We start from the raw sequence: 22,249 nt of genomic DNA on the forward strand, positions 1-22,249 counted from the left end.
TTATATATTAAAAAAAACATTTGATCAAATTTCACATTTACTACTATAGCCCATAGAACTGCATTGAATAACATATTCATAAATGGCAAAAAGACAGTGAGAAAATCATAAGGAATAATGCTTTGAAGTGTCTGTCATATATCTAGGTTACATAAGAAAGCACAAGAAATATAAATGTTGTACACATATTTAACTCCTTTATTTGGGTAGGCACAAAATTACCTCCATACTTCCATTCACGTTTTTACTGGATACCGGTTACCCTCAGACGGGTCCCGGTTACCCTCAGACAGGTCCCGTGGTTCTTGTGGGGGTTGTAGAACACAACCGAGAACGCCATCTTGTTCTTGAGAATCTCCCCTTTCTACAGTGGGGCCAGCTTAGTTTGTAGCCCGGACGCTACAAACGGAAGCTGGCACATCGACCGTACGGTTCAGACATGACAGATGTTTTTCGTGAGAAGACCGATTTTCGCTAGATATCTCTAGCTTAAACTGAATGATTATGACGGGGATTTTTGTATTATGTTAATCAGGTCTGTTTATGGAAACTTGACGGGAGAGGGCGTGGTGCTGCTTCATCCTGGAGTGGATTGTTATTAAGTGTCCAAGCTGACCCTACCACACAATAAAGGTCACAGCGCTCTGATACGGCCAGGGGAGAGGAAGAGGAGACTTTCCATTTTCACTGGCTGATCCTTTTGGCCACACTTCCTCACCTACATGAAGTGACTAAACAGTGTATTAGTCAGACACATTACAGACATTATTACAGGCATTGTGACCGTAAACAACAACAGGATGCCCAACAGTAATGACGCTATGCTACTCCGACAGTCGATACCATGCCCTGTGCTAGGGGCTATAAACAGTGTGGTCTGTGGTATACCACTGAAATACAGATTACATGGGCCAGGTTTCTGTCCTTCTGGAACTTTGGTTTTACAAACCATCAAATGTGTTGTACGCTATTTATTAACAGACCTTGATGGACTGACTACATGTACTTCTCATTTCAAAAATTAGATATCCCCTTTTCTGAATATTCCATCATACATGATAGTCTGAGCTGTGTTAATAGCCTACTACAACACAGTTGCCGGCACCAAATGAATTATTTGTGTGTATAATAGCCTAGCTCATTAATTCCTAACCCTAAATTGTGTGTATAATAGCCTAGCTCATTAATTCCTAACCCTAAATGATGTGTGTATAATAGCCTAGCTCATTAATTCCTAACCCTAAATTATGTGTGTATAATAGCCTAGCTCATTAATTCCTAACCCTAAATTGTGTGTGTATAATAGCCTAGCTCATTGATCCCTAACCCTAAATTATGTGTGTATAATAGCCTAGCTCATTAATTCCTAACCCTAATCCTAACCCTAACCCTAAATTATGTGTGTATATAATAGCCTAGCTCATTGATTCCTAACCCTAAATTATGTGTGTATAATAGCCTAGCTCATTATTTCCTAACCCTAATCCTAAATTATGTGTGTGTATAATAGCCTAGCTCATTGATTCCTAACCCTAATCCTAAATGATGTGTGTATAATAGCCTAGCTCATTGATTCCTAATCCTAACCCTAAATTATGTGTGTATAATAGCCTAGCTCATTAATTCCTAACCCTAACCCTAAATTATGTGTGTATAATAGCCTAGCTCATTAATTCCTAACCCTAACCCTAAATTATGTGTGTGTATAATAGCCTAGCTCATTGGTTCCTAACCCTAACGTTAAATTATGTGTGTATAATAGCCTAGCTCATTAATTCCTAACCCTAAATTATGTGTGTATAATAGCCTAGCTCATTAATTCCTAACCCTAATCCTAACCCTAAATTATGTGTGTGTATAATAGCCTAGCTCATTAATTCCTACTGGATAGCCTTAAAACAAAACTATAGTATAACTATTGAACAATAACATGAGAAAGTCGTCAAAATGAAAAGCCCTCGTGCTTATTTAGAAGACTTTTGCCAATGAATTTTGCAGTCCAAAAAGCAATTTACAGACTAATGTGACATGTTTAACCTACTCAACTAATGTCTCCTGCCCAATGGTGGAAAAAGTACCCAATTGTCATACTTGAGTAAAAGTAAAGAAACCTTAATAGAAAATGACTCAAGTAAAAGTGAAAGTCACCCAGTAAAATACTATTAAAAGTCTAAAAGTATTTGGTTTAAAATATACTTAAGTATCAAAAGTAAATGTAATTGCTAAAATATACTTAAGTATCAAAAGTAAAAGTATAAATCATTTCAAATTACTTATATTAAGCAAACCAGGGAGATGGCACAATGCTTTATTTTTTTTGATAGCCTGGGGGACACTCCAACACTCAGACGTCATTCACAAACCAAGCATTTGTGTTTAGTGAGTCCGCCAGGTCAGTAGGCAGTAAGGTTGACCAGGTTAATTTTCTTGATAAGTGCAGTGGATTGGACCATTTTCCTATCCTGCTAAGCATTCAAAATACTTTTGGGTGCCAGGGAAAATGTATGGAGTAAAAAGTACATTATTTTCTTTAGGGATGTAGTGAAGTAAAAGTAGTCAAAAAATATAAATAGGAAAGTAAAGTACAGATACCACAAAAAAACTACTTAAGTAGTACGTTAAAGTATTTTTACTTAAGTACTTTACACCACTGCTCCTGCCGCCACGCCTTCTACGCCTGGTCCTAGGCGGGTCGGGCTGAGGAACTGCGTTTTCTGGGCATTTTGATTATCGGTATTTCACGCTATGTCGATTAGGTGGTAGGTAGGTAGGACTGGAGCCTGATTGGATATCTCAGAGCTTCTGCTCTTTTCTACCCATGCATGTCATCTCATGGGATGAGAAGAGGAGGCAATGAAGATCCAGGGGGAAGGAGGAGGGCGTGGTTAACTCCAGGCTTGTGATTGCGTGGCTGGCACAGTTTTTATAGTTTCGCGCGAGTGACGTCATGAATAATTTACTTGACGAAATAATCCGTGCTTGATTTGGGCAGGAGCTCACCGGAGCTGAGTACCGGCACCTCAAATGTTCCAGAACCATTGACCACAATGTACCCGAGTCACTAATGAATTAACCACAAGAGGTCCCTGTTGGCTCATATACCAGTCTTCCAAGGGTCACAAACTGAGAAAGTCGAATTTAACAGAGGGAAATGTACAATGATACTGTACACTGTAGTACTGTATAACATTTAGTTTGATTATTTAATATCTATATATTTTCAATCATGGAATTCAAACATCACATCAGTGTACCTTTCAATATTGAAGTAGGCTTCTGGTCAATTTTGTGATATTTGGTAACATTTCTGTACCTGGGATACTACCACATGAACGCTGAGAGGAAAATACTGTCTGCTTAATACTTGCAGACATTTTACATTGATAAGAGTTCATAAAATACGAGGTAACACAACACAGCATGCTGGGTAATAGATACTGAGGGTATGGATTGTAGGGTTCTGGAGGGAAATGGTTTCGTGTTAGATCATCACTCAGTGCCAAGGAAAGTGGTGTGAGGCTTGAGGACGAGTCCAGCAGATTTCCTGGGAATGCAGAGTTCCAGAGTGGATCCTGGCTCCAGGTAATGGACACCTGTGGGAGAAACACCAGGAACATCGGCACTGGATATAGTAGTGCAGTAATTGTGTTCCGTATTATAAGTCATTCATTTGAATGTCGTTTGCAGCACACACTGGCTGGGGTGGGGAAGACTCACCGGCTGTGTAGCAGGTGTTTTGGGCCACAGTGATGTTGCTGGGCATGCTCTGTATGCACGTCATCAAGCTGGTCTCGATACCATGTAGACGCTTCTTGATCACATGACCCATAGTTCATGTGGTGTCTATACATCACCTGAACACAAACAAAGCGATGGTATAGAGGGGATCTTGATATTCTCTCAGGAGATGACAATATGTCTATGTTTCAATAGGCTACCTGACTGTAGATGAACTAAGTCCCTTCAGTTACCACGGTGACCATTTCTCCAAAGACCTGCAGACCCTCCCCTAGACTCTGTCCTAAAGCCCATTCCACCAGAGATCTGCAGCCCCTCTCCTAGACTCGGTCCTAAAGCCCATTTCACCAGAGACCTGCAGCCCCTCCCCTAGACTCTGTCCTAAAGCCCATTTCACCAGAGACCTGCAGCCCCTCCCCTAGACTCTGTCCTAAAGCCCATTTCACCAGAGACCTGCAGCCCCTCCCCTAGACTCTGTCCTAAAGCCCATTCCACCAGAGACCTGCAGCCCCTCCCCTAGACTCTGTCCTAAAGCCCAATTCACCAGAGACCTGCAACCCCTCCCCTAGACTCTGTCCCAAAGACAATTTCACCAGAGTGTAATCATCTTCATCTGAGATAACAAACACAAACATGAAGTGTACATGTGTGTTAGAGACAAAAGAATGTTGGAAAGTATTGTAGTCAGTGCCAACATACTGAGTGTGTGTGTGTGTGTGTGTTACAAGAGACTGACCAGTGCACCACTCCCTCCTTCCTCTAATTCCATCCCATTTGGAAGGTCTGTGAGAGTCAGATATCTGTACCAAATGCCAGATGTGATGTCAGATGTGAACCTCAGAGGAATCAGATGGTTCAGATATGTGGTGAACAATCAACTAGCCTAATTGTCATCCTTTTTTCCCAGACTTCAACTCCATTGAAAAGAGTGTTGGATAATAGGCCTTGTTTTTTTAAGCATTAGGCTAATAATAAACATGTTGAATGATTTCTTAGTTCAAAATCAGAAATAGCCTAGTGAGTATAGCCTAAGAATATTTATTGACTTCTCAAAAACCCACTTTACAAATCAAGCATAGTTTTACAGTTGCGTTTTATTTTTCCCATAGCCGATAACCTATGGAGTAGGCCTAAATGTATGCACTCACCTACCCCGCAGCGCGAGATATCATCCGCAGATCATTTCTCTAGGCCCCCCGCACACCAAACTGGTCCACTGACGCAGCTCCCGCAGTTCGATCTGCATCTCCCTGATGCGGTTGGACTGCAGGACCATCATGCAGCCAAGAACACCGACACCGCGCACAGGAGATATGTGCCATGAACATTTACTGTACAACTGTTTGTCTTTACGTCACACAGGCGATCGCAACTGCTGCAGGGATGAGGGGTTGGCCGTCCCTTGTCAATGAAGGCTTTGTAAGGGCTGTAATGATCCTGTTATGTGCTAGGCTACTTTCATTTTTTGAATGTCATCATGACAGAATGGGCTCGAGGAATTATTGATCCCATCATTTGGGAAACAATGACTCATGGATTCTATAATTACAAAATAACTTATATCAAGACTTGGAGGATGTGTGAAAAAAAAGTGATAGACTACAGTGGGCCTATAAAATGCCCTTAGGACAATCCTACATTGAAGTCTAAAGCAAAGTTTTATGCCCATTTTTAAATGAAATGTGCATAATACAATTTGTTTTGAGAAAGACAGTGACCAAGACAGGCAAGTTGCTGATAAAAAACAACTGATTTTAAGAACTGAACACAGTTCAGTGGGTTTGCAGCTCTATACATTATAATAAATGGATTTATATGCTTGGCTTTCAAGGGAAATGGCTTACCGCACAGCATATTCCCCTTGAAAGCCAAACATAAATAAAGAAATAAATGTCTAGTCAGGTTGTCTGGGTTTGACAGAACAAGGTCAAAGTCCTTTAAGAGATGGACTCAGTCGAAGGCTGAGGCCGCTAGTCTCCCACTTGACTACCTCAAAAACTGCCTCGCCAGCCCTTCGAGAACTGAAAGCCTTGTCAAACAAGAGGAATGGTCTCGCTGTCAAAACAGCAGTGAAGTGAGCAGCCAAGGCAAATCATTTAGCGTTTGTTTTCTCTAATATATTTCCTCATATAAAGCTCCCCAGTTCAAGACCATACAAGTCACACTTGGAATGCAAATGAAAATGTTAAGTTTTCTGTATTTATTTCCTCATTGCCTGGCTACCCGATATAAAATGAACTGTCCAAGTGTTGTACATCGGTTTTAAGCTGTAAAATCTGAACAAATGTAATGTAACAATACAAAACATTTCCCTCAAACTCTTAATCTGATCAATACAAACTATTTCCCCTTTATACAATGTGAACTGCTTTGGATAAATATATTAAAAATACAATTACTACTCTGCAGTGTGCCCATTTCCCCAGAATTCATTATGGGACAGACAAGGGCCATGCCATCCCCCCTTGGCTTGTCGATCAGCAGTTGCCAGGAAAAATGACATCATCGTACTCCCGCCAGGAGCAAGATGGGATGCTTGTTCAAGTCCTCCAAAGAGACTCTGCAAAGACATCACAGTAGAATAAGGGATATTCACACTTGCTGATCAATAGAGCTCTGTCTCCTGCAGAGGTCCCCAATGTGCTGCAACGCTGCTGCCACTCTGGCTTGCACCACCTGGCTGCCCTTTTGCTGCTCCCCTGTCCTCCCCTTCTTCTTCCGGCCCATCAGTTCAGCTGGAGGGTAGTTTCCCAAGACCCAGCCGTCCTCCTTTTGTTACCTCCCTATCCTGCTGGAGGTGCTTCTGCCATGACCACGCCAACCTTCTGTGCACGCAATGAACAACAAACAAACTCTTTACCTCAATCATAGGAGGTTGTACCAATTAAACAAAAGGCAGCCCCAGTGAAACGCATGTCTAGGCTACTAAGTCATAGGCTAATCGTCTGTGGTTTACTCACTAGGCCTTCAGGTTTGTTTTAGTACCTCGGCATCTGAAAAGGGCTGTCGGATGTGGCGGGCTCAGGAGACACTTCTTCATTAATGAAACAACAGATACAGACTATCAGTAAGAGTGCATTTGACTGGAGCATTTACAAACATTGATTGCATACTGTATATGTTTATAATAGAGTGAGGTTGTTGGTGGTGAGTCATCTTGGCTGACATAGAATCCTGTGGCAGAAATCTTCTCTGCTCTGTGACAGGGAGCTAGACTGTGGGGGAGGAGGTCTGGGCTCAGTCTCAATCTCGGAACTCTGAAGCGGAACAACCTTGGACCTCCGGAGGGTGTGGAAAACACTTGAACATTGTCGAGCAACAACACAATGTAAGCTTCTTATTATCTGAAATAATGGCTTATCTTTTGAAATTATACATCCTGAGTTCTTGCAACGTAAGCAACTCACTTGGCAAAGGAGAGGAATCAAAGTGCCCTCTTCAAAAATGAAAGTTACAGACCGCACAAATATCATACCCCCCAAAATGCTAACCTCCCTTGTTATTGTAATGGTGAGAGGTTAGCTTGTCTTGGGGGTATGATATTTGTGCGTCTGTAACTTTTTCACTCATCATTATTCACGATTCATTCAAGACTGTCCGTAATCATGGTAGCATCCACATTAATGTAGAAGTGTTTAGAAACATATTCTATTCTTATTTACAAAAAGTGCTGTAATTTTTAAACGGTTCATCTGATATGGATGAAAATACCCTCAAATTAAAGCTGACAGTCTACTACTTAACCTCATAGTCATTGTATCATTTCAAATCCAAAGTGCTGGAGTACAGAGCCAAAACAACGAAAAAATGTGTCACTGTCCCAATACCCAACAGCCCCAAAACATCACTGCTCTAGAGGAGATCTGCATGGAGGAATGGGCCAAAATACCAGAAACAGTGTGTGAAAACCTTGTGAAGACTTACAGAAAACGTTTGACCTCTGTCATTGCCAACAAAGGGTATATAACAAAGTATTGAGATAAACTTTTATTATTGACCAAATACTTATTTTCCACCATAATTTGCAAATAAATTCATTAAAAATCATACAATGTGATTTTCTGGATTTTTTTTCTAATTTTGTCTGTCATAGTTGAAGTGTAGCTATGATGAAAATTACAGGCCTCTCATCTTTTTAAGTGGGAGAACTTGCACAATTGGTGGCTGACTAAATACTTTTTTGCCCCACTGTATGTCAGGCTTGGATTCAAAATGCCAAATGATTTTTCCCCAGGCGCATGAACAAAGAGGACATTTGAGAACACGAGAACCTATGGCCAAAAGCTCAAGGCAGATTTGATGCAAACTAGTGCCTGCTAAACGTTGTTTGCTTCATTCATTTAATTTGTTTAATTTGATTTCCTTACACCTATGTTGTAATTATATCTGATCAATATATGTATTTTTAAAATCAATAACCACGTTTCCATCCACAGTTGTTATGCTTGTAAAGTCATACCGTATATATAAAAATAGCCGTGATGGAAACAGGTAGTTTCGGTACAATTTAATAAAATGCCGATAATTAGTTTGTTCGACATGGTGGGATCTTTTTGTGTCGGTAACGTTTATGCTATAAATGGTGGTGGAAATGCCTTTATTCTCAAATATTGATATAATAACCATCATATCGAAGTAAACTTTGGAGTCACGCTATGATACATCGTGTGTTTCTCCCACTATAAATAATGATTCACGTGGTGGTGAAAGTGAAAGGTGATATTGATGCTCCTTTCCAATAAATAAAGATAATCTTATTCTGGTGACATGATCGATGCTTGACAAATAAAATTATTATCGCCATTATCCTTAAATATGTAGACTAGCCTACCTCACTATCTGCGAGCTATTGGTTAGAGCGCAAGAGCCAAGACAAGAGTAAGCACATTTGCTATTTAATGCATCAATTTGTGGCAAAACTATCCGTAGAGTTGAAAATGCGATTTTTATTCAGTACCTGAAAATGAAAGCAGAAAAATATATTTTTTGCACTACGTAGGCTACGTCACGCACTGACTTTTAACCGAAAAAGTACGTTGAGGAAACACCACTGACGGGCAAATTAGCATATTTTCTTTACATATGTTTTTTAATATTTGCATGAAAATCTGTCACCAATTGGATGAAAACCTAGCTATGGACTCTGAAAGATGTCTTCAATGATCACACATGGAAATGTGCAATTTTTTTTGTGTGCAAGTGTATGCCTATTGTGAACACAATGTAACCTTTCAGACATAGCTACCTTTCCTTTTATGTTTGTCTAATCTGCAATGTTCTTCTGACAAATTTTAGGTTAAATGGCAAAACATCCCATATTTGGACTGAATAAACTAGTTCCATTCCAGATGAATGCCCTTGTAGTGTGCTGGGGCGTTCTCTCAAGTCTCTCTTTTTTTACTCTAACATGTACACACACACACACACACACACACACTTGCCTCCAGTATATTACAGTCCTTACTCATTTACTGACTCACTCTTTCTCAAACATGCTCCAAGGTCAATTCTCAGTCTACTGATCCACTATCACCAAGAGAGTTCTCTTCCCAACTGTACTGTGTTAATCTGTACAGTCCGAGTTTTATCCCATATAAGAAACGTTTTTTCTGTTATCCTTCATAGCATATCGTGTGAAGTTCCACTTCATTTCCAGGAAATAATATCAAATAGGGAACAGACATGAGAACACAAATGTATTCACGTTTCAGTATTTATTTATTACAACCAGATTTTACTTTATAAAAACGACACTGGACTAGGTTTTAAAGGTTATGTGAATGGACTTGAAGGGGGGGGCATTGTCTGCACAGCAACTTCCCTCTGCTCCTTGTCTAGGTGTTGGAGAATTTGGGCAGCTGGTGTCCCAAAACAACCCGTCTCTCCAGGCCCTCCTCTGTGATGGCTGCCAGACGGGCCACTCCTCCACTAGAACCATCCCGCTCCATGGCAAGCGCCAGGGCTGTACGGAGAGGGATGTTAACAACACAGCCTGTGTCCCAACACATCACATATTCAACTATGAAGTGTTTTTCCAATTCAGTGGTCATGATTCATGAGTGAAAAGAGATTAGAAAAGCAGTAGCTGAAGAGATTTGAAACAACCGGATGACATTGTGAAGAGCAGAGGTGGGTTACAGGGACTGCTGTGTGTGCAGGCATTTTTTCAAGCACAACTGACTCAAATGAATCAACTCATCGTGTAATCAGGGTGTTCGATTTAAAACACCACTAATAGTAATATTTCAATCTGCTTTGTTACTGCAGGGCTTGAACAAAAGCCTGCACACACTGCGGCTCTCCAGGACCAGAATTACCCCACACTATTGATCATTTTTAGCAGCTCCTCTTATCCAGAGACTTACAGTAGTGAGTCATTTAGCAGCTCCACTTATCCAGAGGGACTTGCAGTAGTGAGTCATTTAGCAGCTCCACTTATCCAGAGCGACTTGCAGTAGTGAGTCATTTAGCAGCTCCACTTATCCAGAGCGACTTGCAGTAGTGAGTCATTTAGCAGCTCCACTTATCCATAGGGACTTGCAGTAGTGAGTCATTTAGCAGCTCCACTTATCCAGAGCGATCTTGAGTGCATACTTTAATATTTTATTTGTACTGGTTCCTCGCGGGAATCGAACCCACAACCCTGGCGCTGCATGCTCTACCAACTGAACTACACGGGACTGTCAAACACTGGCCTTACTCACCCTGGGTACAGAAGTGAAGGCACTCTTCCTTGGTCATTCCAGGCTTGTAGTTAGAATCCATGAAGCCATAGATGTAGGAGCTACCAGAACCCCCTACTGACACTGGTTGCCTCACTATCATCCCTCCCATTGGGACTGTGTACACCTGGGGAAGAGTCACAACAATTATTTGAGACAGTAGGGGAAAGTGGTTAGAGTATATGATCCAAATACAGATGCTGGGAATTCACCTGTCCACCCCTTCTTTTGTCCCAGCCAGCCACAATGATGCCAGCCATCAGCTCCTCTCTGTATCTGTAGCACATCTGCTGGAAGAGGTTTGCTGCCGTTTGCACAAGTGGAGGCTCATCCAGCTCAATACTGCAGCAGGTCCAGAGAAGTTATATTTAATGGTGAATAAATGTAGAATCAGACACGCTTGAGACAATATTTTTGAGTGGTATCGAGAGACACACTATTGCTGTGCGCTGAGGAGTTATTTTAGTGTAGAGGTATTTGTCAATGTTGAAGTAACCAATTATTTTAAAAAATGAAAAAGTTGTTTTTTTAAGTCATACAACCTAGGCCCTACGGTGTTACCTGTGAAAGCCCAGCTGGTAGGTGACTGCATCAGCAACAGCCTGTGTGTCAGCTGCAGACCCAGAGCGGCAGCAGAAGATGTGGTCGTGAATGGGAGTCAACTTGTCAGTAACTCGATTGGCAATGTAAGCGCTACAAACAGATGCAAAAGAGAAGGATTGTGACTTAGGCTGTACTGGCTGTAAAGGCACATTACGATTTTTTTGTGTGGAAAAGAGGCCAACTTATTAATCAGTCAGCTAGTATTGCTATTACCTAGATCAGGAAGCCAGCAAGAGACCAACATTTAGCTGCTTGATATAAAGTAACTCACCCTGTTGTTGTTCGGGAGTCAGCACCAATCACAACCCCTCCATCAAACTCCACTGCCATTATGGTTGTCTGCAAATAGACATGAAGAATCAGCATTCTATCGCTTTATTTGGGGGGCAATAATCTCAGTGACATTAGCTATGTAGAAGAGAACAATGGCTAACTGGCTAGCAACTTCATGATATAGCATTGCCTGGAAACCAGACGTTGAATTGACATGTAATTATACTTTCCTGTGGATGCATTGTCTCACATTCCTACCACACCGACAACCGGCAAAGTACGTTAACATGCCATTGTATTCAACCTTCTGGCTTGTTGAGGTCGTGAGCGCAAACTTCCCGGATTCAAACGCTAATTTCTTCACGACAATGCAATTCAACGTCGGGTTTCCAGGCAAGATCTGTAAAATGCTGTGACTAGCTAACTAACTTTACATAGACGAGCGCTTCTGCGGTCTCATTGTTAGCTAAGCTAGCTAGCCACGTAAACGGCCTGGCGTTCAGCTTGGGCAACTCACTTAAAGATATGTAAGATGAACGGTGCTATATTCAATTTTCTCACCCCAGTGCTAACTTCTTCTTGTGCCCATTCTGGTACAAAATCATGTGTACTAAAAGCTTTTTCAGAACGACCCGCTGACATGTACGCAGCCATCTTGAACAGCTAAATAATGCTCTTCCTTTGCTGGTGGACAGGTTTAGTTTAACATATTCTGTTGTGCTGAATATCGCCACCTTCTGAATTGCATGAGTAACGTTACATAAACTCCAGGGGTGGGGGTTCTAGGTGATAGACACTGATAGATAATGATTGGACTATCTATGACAAGGTCAAATGCCAGACTTACTAGAAGTATTATTTTAGGCTTTAATAACATGATAAGAAGGGAATTGTCAAAACAATATTCTCAGTAAGAATATTTCAAACAGAAGCACTCTTTGGTATTGGATCTGCTTTAAGTTATTCCTTAGGGGGGAGGTTGAATTTTGCTCCAGTACTTTTGCTATTGATTGGGTTGGTGGTTAAAAACATGTAGTGGGATTCATGTGGGACCGGAGAAAGCTTTGCAACAAATCAAATCCAATTTTATTGGCCACGTCCACAGATTTGCAGATGTTATCGCATATATTCCAGACTCAGACATTGCTCATTCTGATATTTCTTTCTTTTTACTTTTCCAATTATCTGCATATTGTTTTGTATATAGGTATTACTGCACTGTTGGCACTAGAAACACAAGCATTTCGCTGTATATACAGTACCAGTCAAAAGTTTGGGCACACCTTTTCTTTATTTTGACTATTTATAAATTGCAGAATAATAGTGAAGACATCAAAACTATGAAATAACACATATGGAATAATGTTGTAGACAAAAAAAGTGTTAAACAAATCTAAATATATTTTAGATTTGAAATTCTTCAAAGTAGCCACCCTTTGCCGTGATGACAGCTTTGCACACTCTTGGCATTCTCTCAACCAGCTTCACCTGGAATGATTTTCCAACAGTCTTGAAGGAGTTCCCACATATTCTGAGCACTTGTTGGCTGCCTTTCCTTCTCTCTGCAGTCATCCCAAACCATCTCAATTGGGTTGAGGTCGGTTGATTGTGGAGGCCAGGTCATCTTATGGCAGGACTCCATTACTCTCCTTCTTGGTCAAATAGCCCTTACACAGCCTGGAGATGTGTTGGGTCATTGTCCTTTTGAAAAACAAATGATAGTACCACTAAGCGCAACCAGATGGGATGGCATATCACTGCAGAATGCTGGTTAAGTGTGCCTTGAATTCTAAATTAATTACTGACAGTGTCACCAGCAAAGCACCCCCACACCATCACATTTCCTCATCCATGCTTCATGGTGGTAACCACACATTCGGAGATCATCCGTTCACCTACTCCATTCACCGTCTCACAAAGACACGGCTGATGAGAAAAAATAAGGCAAAGGGTGGCTATTTGAAGAATCTAAAATATAAAATATATTTTGATTTGTTTAACACTTTTTTGTCGACAACATCATTCCATATGTGTTATTTCATAGTTTTGATGTCTTCACTATTATTCTACAATATAGAAAATAGTAAAAAATTAAGAATAACCATTGAATGAGTAGATGTGTCCAAACTTTTGACTGGTACTATATATATATATATATATATATATATATATATATATATAATGGTGAGTATAGACAGTATATTAATAGAAAAGGTGTGTACAGCAGTAGTTATAAAGGATGAGCCAATAATAGAAACCAGTATATGCATATAAAAGAGGGCAAAACAGTATGTAAACATTTGTAAAGTGATCAGTGTTCAATGACTGTAGATAGGGAAAAGCAGTCTCGGTAAGGTGCAGGGTCGAGTACCGGGTGGTAGCCAGCTAGTAACAGTGACTAAGGTTCAGGGCAGGGTACTGGGCGGAGGTCGGCTAGTGGTAACTGTTTTACAGTCTGATGGCCTGGAGATAGAAGCTAAGTCTCTCGGTCCCAGCTGTGATGCACCTCTACTGTCTCCTCCTAGATGGTAGCGGGGTGAACAGGCCTTGGCTAGGGTGGCTGAGGTCCTTGATGATCTTCTTGGCCTTCCTGTGACACAGAGTTCTGTTGATGTCCTGGAGGGCAGGCAGTGTTCCCCCGATGATGCGTTGGGCTGACCACACCACCCTCTGTAGAGCCCTGCGGTTGTGGGCGGTGCAATTGCCATGCCAGGTGGTGATGCAGCCCGTCAGGATGCTCTCAATGGTGCACCTGTAGAAATTTGTGAGGGTCTTAGGGGCCAAGCTGAATTTCTTCATCATCCTGAGGTTGTGTCTGTGTGAAGGGACCATTTCAGGTCGTCAGTGATGTGCACACGGAGAAACTTTAAGCTTTTCACCCTCTCTACTGTGACCCCGTCGATGTGGATGGGGGCTGCTTTCCCCGCTGTCTCCTGTAGTCCACGATCAGCTCCTACGTTTTGTTGAGTGAGCTTCAGTAGGAATAGTGTGTAGATGGGGAACACTAGGAATAGTGTGTAGATGGGGAACACTATAATATAAAATCTGACTGCAGAAGATAAAGTGACCAAAAGTGACCAAAAGTGACAAAAAGTGTCCTGACCATTTATTCTGACCATTCATTTTTGTATTTTTTTTATTTGAATACATTACTTTTACTTTTATCAGAAAAATAATAGTTGTGTTTGCAAAATAAAATTTGTCAGTTGTCCACACCGACTGACCTCTTCCTCTGTGTAAATACCTTGAGGCATAGGTCAAGACAGGAAGACAGGCCCTGAATAAAATTATGTTTTAGGTCAAACTCATATGAAACATCACCTGAAATGTACTGAACTGCACTCCTGGAGGTACTGGAGGAGAATAAAGGCCACCCTAGTAATGTGTACACCCTGACTCTCCCGCACTCTTGGTAACCATGGTTGCCCAAACTATAAGGTGCCTAGCTATTGGAGAATCTTGGGGTCTGTTTTTTTCAATCTCTTTCAAAGAGAGAGATTGGCCTTAGCCAGCTGCCAGTGGGATTTTAGTCAATCAAAAGGAGTGCTTAGAGAAGATTAATCTCAGATAATCGCCACTACTAGAAGACACTGCAGCATAAACCAGGAGTAACACAGCATAAACCAGGAGTAACACAGCATAAACCAGGAGTAACACAGCATAGACCAGGAGTAACACAGCATAGACCAGGAGTAACACAGCATAGACCAGGAGTAACACAGCATAAACCAGGAGTAACATAGCATGGACCAGGAGTAACACAGCATAAACCAGGAGTAACACAGCATAGACCAGGAGTAACACAGCATAAACCAGGAGTAACACAGCATAGACCAGGAGTAACACAGCATAAACCAGGAGTAACACAGCATAGACCAGGAGTAACACAGCATAAACCAGGAGTAACACAGCATAGACCAGGAGTAACACAGCATAGAAATAGTCCCTACTGCCGCCTCCACAAGACAAACTGATGAAAGTAGACCTACTGATAAATCCACTACAACAACTGAGTGGGTTCTTGGAGAGTCAATGAGCTTTCAGGGAATCCATGAGTTTATCTGCACCGATGTCCGCTCATTCATTCATGCATCCAAAAGCTGTCATCAGTCAGACCCCCCGTTGTATTCAATCAGAGTTCCAGATTCCTTATGACCATGATTACTTCAAGATTCAACTTTGACAGTCAATTGCTGTGTCACCATATAGGTGGAGAATGGATTTTTCAAACCGCATGCACATTAGGAGTAAACATGTTTTCTTTAGTTTAGAATAGCAAAATATATAAAGTAAAAGTCAGGCTGTTTTGCTGTGGAAATTTGTTCTGTAAAACTTGAGCGTTCTACGAGGGCTCCGGACTAGGGATCCACAAATGTCTCCTAGGACAGTGGGCGGGGGGTTGTAGCCTTGACAGGCTGATTGAGATGAGTCATCATTTTCTGTCATTACTTACAGTCTGGTTTCTCAGAAACAAATTTGGTTAAGGCCCCATTCTTTGAGACCTAGCGGTCCTACTGTGTGTTGCTCTGAATGTTCATGAGTTTGCACGCCTTTTTCTCTTTCTACTTCTTTACATATGTCTCTTACTTTTATCCTCTTCCTCTTTTCTCTCACTCCTTCCCAAATAGTCTCTGGGAGATGGACAGACAGAGGAGCCCACTTCATACTGTCCTACTTAAGCAGTGAGAGATGGAGTGGCAGCCCATAAGAGGCTTTTCTCCAATGAGGAGAGGAGATGTTCTCTCATAGAGCTCTCCTAAAGGGATCGTGTGAAAAACCAGAGCGGGCTGGGGCTCAGCCAGAACACTAGCCCAGCAGCTGCCAATAACACTCACCGCTGGTCAGACGCCTGTGCCAGCTGCTGGCTGGAAGCCACCCTTTCGCTCTAGAAGCCAATGGAAGCCGGAGAGCATGAACCTCGGTTGTTATAACACATCTGCTATTCACGAGGTGGATAATATCTGAAATGATTTTGGAATCAATTGACTGTTTTTTTTACACTAGTGAAAGAGTCTGAGGTTGTCAATGCCCCAGGAAAAGGTCAGAGAACAGATCTCTAGACTCCTTGGCTGAGCTGCTATTGACATGGCTGTAATCTCCAGAGCTGGAGATAAAGATTTGACCTCAAAATGGGACTACAGCTGATTGATGTGTAAGTAGAGGGGTTTGGTCTCCCTGTCTCCCGGTCCTCTCTTATTTTGCTTCATCTGGGTCTCCCGCTAATCTGGGCAACTGTAAACTGGTGGGTCTTCAACATAAATCCCCCTCTGTCCCTCATCTGAGAGGGAGATAAAGATTCAGATGGCTGTTCCTGTCCATCTTCAGCAAAATAAGCAATGCTCATCAGTCCATCTCTCTTGGATCTGTTTTCCCAGTGTTTGGATGCTGTTGTCCCTTTAGGATTCATTTAGCTGGATTCTGGATTGTTACGTACGCCTCTTGGAGGAGGGAACGCAACACCCTGCTACATCTCAACTCCCCGTGGAGCGAAAGACATCCGAAAAGAGAATTCAAGACTTGTTGACGTTTCACAGGTGTTTTGAATAAGCGGGACCAGTGAATACTTTTTTTTTTTTTGATTCTGTCTTCAATCATATCCTACTTGTCTAAACCTTGCATGTGAAGGATCAGATCTGTAACAGTGACACTGGTTTACGTACAAACTTTTTGTTGTTATTCTTTTGCATTAATAACACATCTGTATCATCAAGGATTCAGTCTCCAGTCTACTTTTTGGCCGCATGAATGCAACAGAAAGAGGACTTGCAAGGCAACAAGTTCTGAAAGTCAGATTTGCTAAGTCAATTTCACCTCAGTCAAAATACTTTTATCAGTCATGTTTGCTGGAGGCAGAGGTGGCGGTGGCAAGGGTGGGAAGTTTTCGGTGGAGGACCTGTATGGCATCAGCAAGAAGCCCAAATCTTCGTCATCCGCTGGGGGCACAACAGCCAAGAGAGGGTCCAGGAGAGCCCAGCAGAGGAGTGAGTCAGAGATGGCCACCCAGATCCTGGAGGCCGCCCACAGGCTGGTGGAGAAACGCAGACTGGAACTGTACCTCAGAGAATGTGCAATCTCCCTGACTGACTGTGAGGCTGAACGCAGTGCCATGATATACAGGTGAGTGAGAGGGAGGGAGAGAGAGAGAGAGAGAGAGAGAGAGAGAAAGAGAGAGAGTTAAAGAAAGAAAGAAAGAAAGAAAGAAAGAAAGAAAGAAAGAAAGAAAGAAAGAAAGAAAGAGTGTAGCCCCACTCTCACTGCATTGAGTGATACATAGTCAAATGTTTAATGGTACAAAACATAGTCATATCCTTTTAACACCTTGTATGTCCTGTCCTGATTTAGGAGTGCACTTTCTCAGATTCAATCACTCCGTTAACTATGAGAATAGATTTCTTTAGAAATGTGTTTTAAATCTGATTTCCTAGTGTAGTGGAAGCTTTCTGATTTCACACACACATAATCAAATGAATTCTGAGAAAGATGGGATGGGATTATGTTCTTATAAGAGAGAGGAGGGCATAGGGTGTAGGTTGAGACAAATCAAAACATCAGGCTTTGGGAGAGAGACAGAGAGGGGCACAGTCTGACCTCATTACTCCTGCCATCTGTGAATAATCCACTGGCTGTTTTAAAATGACATTTTGGGCATGGAGTTGTCACTTTGAATGGCCTATTGTTGGTGTGTGTGTTGTTTTTCTATTCCAGAACCCAGGTGTTTATCATCACTAGGAGAGTATTTGTATGACCTAAAAGATGGTGACAGATGAGCTGCTTTTGAGAAATGGTCACCTTGCAGTTACACATTTCCCCCACTAGAGACCAACAGAATGCCGGCGTGTCCTGCACAACAGGATTTTACACACAGATGGTGTAAAATGTGGTTGTATGCAGAATATTTCTGGCTGTAAAATTGTATGTTTGTGCATGACAGTCTAATCATGTTACTGTTAGTAGGATGAGAGCCGCCTGTCACATTTTCTGTCATCCTCTTTTTAGCCAACAACTACCAATTTCTAGCCTATTATACCCTCAGCTTGACAGGGTCCATTGAAAACTGCGTGATTTTACAGGCATTCAAATGTATTGTAATGAAACAGGCAGGTCTCGAACCCTTACTTTGAAAGAGCGCGTCCTCGCGCTATCTTGCGACTCTACGTTTTACAGGAACGCGCTCACCGGACAAGCACACGCACTGTTGTGGATGCAAGGTCCGATCACTTCTGACACCGTAATGAAACAGGCAGGGAGCAGGTCTCGAACACTCGACGTTCTAGCCCGAGGTCCGGCGCTATCGACTGAGCCGCACGAGAGCATGCTCGTCGATTGCCTTATAAACCCAGGGTCGTTACAGTATACAAATTATAGGGTTATGGGTCAAAGCTTGTGGTTAAGGTCTGGGTTATGAGCACTATTAAGTAGTGTCTATTTTCAGTATCCGCAGTAGTGGTTGTGAATGTTTGAACGTTTAAACGACATTGTTAATTCACGTTTAGAAAAAAATGACAGCAGTAAGGTGACTGGTAGGGGTTTCCACTAGTTACCACAGCCACAAAGTTGATGGCTAAACTCGAGTCACACCGCATTATTTCTGCCTCATGCACAAATTCATGTTGTTACTCCTATGACCAGAGAAAGTTAAATATTCATCGATTTAAAAAAGACACAGCGGCTAATAATAACGATGCAAGCCTATCGATGCACACATTTCAGTTTTGGTAGTAGGCCTACAGTAACCGGAAAAGTTTGGGAACCACTGATTAGGGGTGGAAAAAATACCCAATTGTCATACTTGAGTAAAAGTTAAAATACCTTAAGAGAAAATGACTCAAATAATAGTGAAAGTCACCCAGTAAATAACTACTTTAGTAAAAGTCTAAAAGTATATATTTTAAATATTCTTAAGTATCAAAAGTAAATGTAATTACTTAAATATACTTAAGTGTTAGAAGTAAAATTCTAAACCATTTTACATTCCTTATATTAAGCAAACCAGATGGCACCATTTTCTTGTTTTTTTTTAATTGGATAGCTGGGGCACACTCCAACTCTCACACATAATTTAAAAACGAAGCATGTGTTTAGTGAGTCTGACAGATCAGAGGCAGTAGGGATGACCAGGGATGTTCTCTTGATACGTGTGTGAATTAGACCCCTTTCATGTCCTGCTAAGCATTCAAAGACGAGTACTTCTGGGTGTCATGGAAAATGTAGGGAGTAAAAAGTACATACATGTAAAAAATATAAATAGTCAAGTAAAGTGCAGATACCCCCAACAACTATTAAAGTAGAATTTTCAAGTATTTTTACTTAAGTACTTTACACAACTGAATACACTTTGCTACTCATTCAAAAAAGTGTTGAATAAAAAGTGTTGACAGTGCTGACAAGAACTCACTCATAAAAACAGCAGCTTTTTGTTGTTTTCGTTGTTTCGACGTTTTGAAATATCAGTATCAATTTAGGCTACTTTTCTGTGCGCTCTGGTTTTCACTAGTTACCACGGACACAAAGTCAAAATTGGCTAGAAGCCTATCGTAAAAATTAATAAAAACGAAAATTATCTTGTTGGTTTTAATTTAAGTTTACGGTTAGGCTTGAGGTTAGCAGTGTGGTTAAGTTTAGGTTTAAAATCACTTGAAGAGAAATTGTAGAAATTTGGCCATGCGGGCTTTATGGCTGTGGTAACTAGTGACGACCGGTAGGTAGCCAGGGCAGTCCTGATTTAGATTGAACTGCATTTCCCCCTAGCGGTCGCAGAAGAATATCTGAATTGTGAATTCACTTCGTTTTATGTTTTTGATGTTTTTATTTAAAAAAAAAGATTTAACGTTTTTTTAAATATATTTAAAAAAAACATTTGGCTATGGTGCTGAATTGAGTACAGTTATGCTCTCCCAGTGTAACCGTCACATAATCACTGGTCCTGAAAACCCAATAGGCTACATCAAACACTCTGCAGCACACCAAAAAAAGATATTGGGAAAAAGCAGACATTTACTTATTCCTTTACCTTTACGAACTCTCCAATGCATATTTCTTCTTTATTTTGTTCTTGTTATTGTTATTATTTGTAATTATTCGCCTACCTCCTCGTTCCTTTTGCACACAATGTATATAGACTCTTTCTTTTTTTTCCTACTGTGTTATTGACTTGTTTATTGTTTACTCCATGTGTAACTCTGTGTTGTTGTCTGTTCACACTGCTATGCTTTATCTTGGCAAGGTCGCAGTTGTAAATGAGAACTTGTTCTCAACTAGCCTACCTGGTTAAATAAAGGTGAAATAAATCAAATAAAAATAAACAATTAATTTCCATTCTATAGTTACACATCATCATCCCAACTCCTCTCCTGCTTAAAGATTCCACAATATGATGTAAAATGTCATTGTGCAGCTATGAAAGGCTGTGCGATTCAGTTTCTTGGAGCTGAGATAGCTCTCTAGTATATTATCAGGTTACATTCATGCATCTGGTTACTTTGGACTTCACCCTCATCTCTGAGCAATGAACAGATTATCTCCTCTCACTGCACATATGCACTGCTCATTGATTGGCTCGCTGAACCGAGCTATCACTGTGTGATTGGTTGGCGCTGGTCAGTGGGAACCCGTAGACAGTCGTCTGATGTTATCAATAGAACACGGGTTCATCCCTGTAGTTTGGGGTCACTTGCTCATTTGCAAGCAATGCCAGAAGGCCACGGTCATGCACTCCCATATACAACAGCTTTACAATTATGTTATTATACACAATTCTGCAAACACAATTGAGCAGTGAAGAAGAAGCATGTATTTCACACAACTGTATATTAAATGTTGTTTCTTATGGGATATTGTGATGGCACATTTTATTTCATGAACTAAATGTGAGTAAATTTTACAGGTAAATGCAAGAGAGATCAATGCTTTAGGTTTTCTTGTCACACCCTGATCTGTTATACCTGTCCTTATGCTTGTCTCCACCCCCCTCCAGGTGTCGCTCATCTTCCCCATTATCCCCTGTGTATTTATACCTGTGTTCTCTGTTTTTCTGTTGCCAATTTGTCTTGTTTGTCAAGTCAACCAGCATGTTGTCTCAGCTCCTGCTTTTCCTCAGTCTCTCTTTTTCTCACCCTCCTGGTTTTGACTCTTTCCTGTCCTGACTCTGAGCCCACCTGCCTGACCTGATCCTGAACCTGCCTGCCATCCTGTACCCTTGCCCCACTACTCTGGATTATCGACCTCTGCCTGTCTTGACCTGTCGTTTGCCTGCCCCTGTTGCTGTAATAAACATTGTTACTTCAACACCGTCTGCATTTGAGTCTTACCTGAAATGTGATATTGCTTTTAGAATTATTGATTTGTTTTGATCTCCCAGAGCATGCCAGCCAGCCATCTCGCCCATATACCCGGTGACTTATGTCATGATTCCTTCAAAAGCCAATTAGGCAGAATGAGAGCTGTCACCACCATTCACTTATTGCACTGTATATCCTCATCCCCACATTCACTCATATCTGCCAAAAGTATTAGGCTGCACAATATACAGTACCACTTCCTAATAAACTGTGAAAGTAATTAAGAGATCCTTCGACTGCATGCCTGTGTTTCAGTATGGAGAAGGGACAAGCAGGAGATAGGGTGACAGACAGAGATACCATGACGAATGGGGGGAGGGGGGATCCTCAGTCAATATGCTTGAGTGTGAGTAGGGTTTATATAATACACGGGGTGGCTTAACAGACCTGCATGTGCGTGTTTCTTGAGTATCGAATTTAAGGCTGCCATGCAGTTCAGGTTTATCGATGTGTATGCGTATGCACCAGTGAAAGGGATTTTAGATGTTTTTCATGCGACCCCCCCTGAATTGTGCTATAGATTCATGCAGAATAGTGTATGTTATATGCATGTGTTAGAAAGCACCCATTCTGTTT

The 22,249-nt window shown here is 41.4% G+C and overlaps 1 protein-coding gene across 1 annotated transcript; it reads right to left on the minus strand.

Annotated features, from left to right (window-relative positions):
* Nucleotides 1–9,510: 9,510 nt before the first annotated feature.
* On the minus strand, nucleotides 9,511–12,018 carry LOC139419586 (proteasome subunit beta type-6-like). The gene is made up of 6 exons (XM_071169556.1): nucleotides 11,898–12,018; nucleotides 11,335–11,402; nucleotides 11,022–11,153; nucleotides 10,673–10,802; nucleotides 10,443–10,587; nucleotides 9,511–9,700 (listed from the first exon to the last, which is right to left on the minus strand). Exons 1-6 carry the CDS (start codon nucleotides 11,988–11,990, stop codon nucleotides 9,573–9,575), a joined length of 696 nt encoding a protein of 231 aa, XP_071025657.1. The 5' UTR covers nucleotides 11,991–12,018; the 3' UTR covers nucleotides 9,511–9,572.
* Nucleotides 12,019–22,249: the final 10,231 nt, after the last annotated feature.

Source organism: Oncorhynchus clarkii, chromosome 10 (genome assembly GCF_045791955.1).
Source record: "Oncorhynchus clarkii lewisi isolate Uvic-CL-2024 chromosome 10, UVic_Ocla_1.0, whole genome shotgun sequence".
Classification (NCBI taxonomy): Eukaryota; Metazoa; Chordata; class Actinopteri; order Salmoniformes; family Salmonidae; genus Oncorhynchus; species Oncorhynchus clarkii.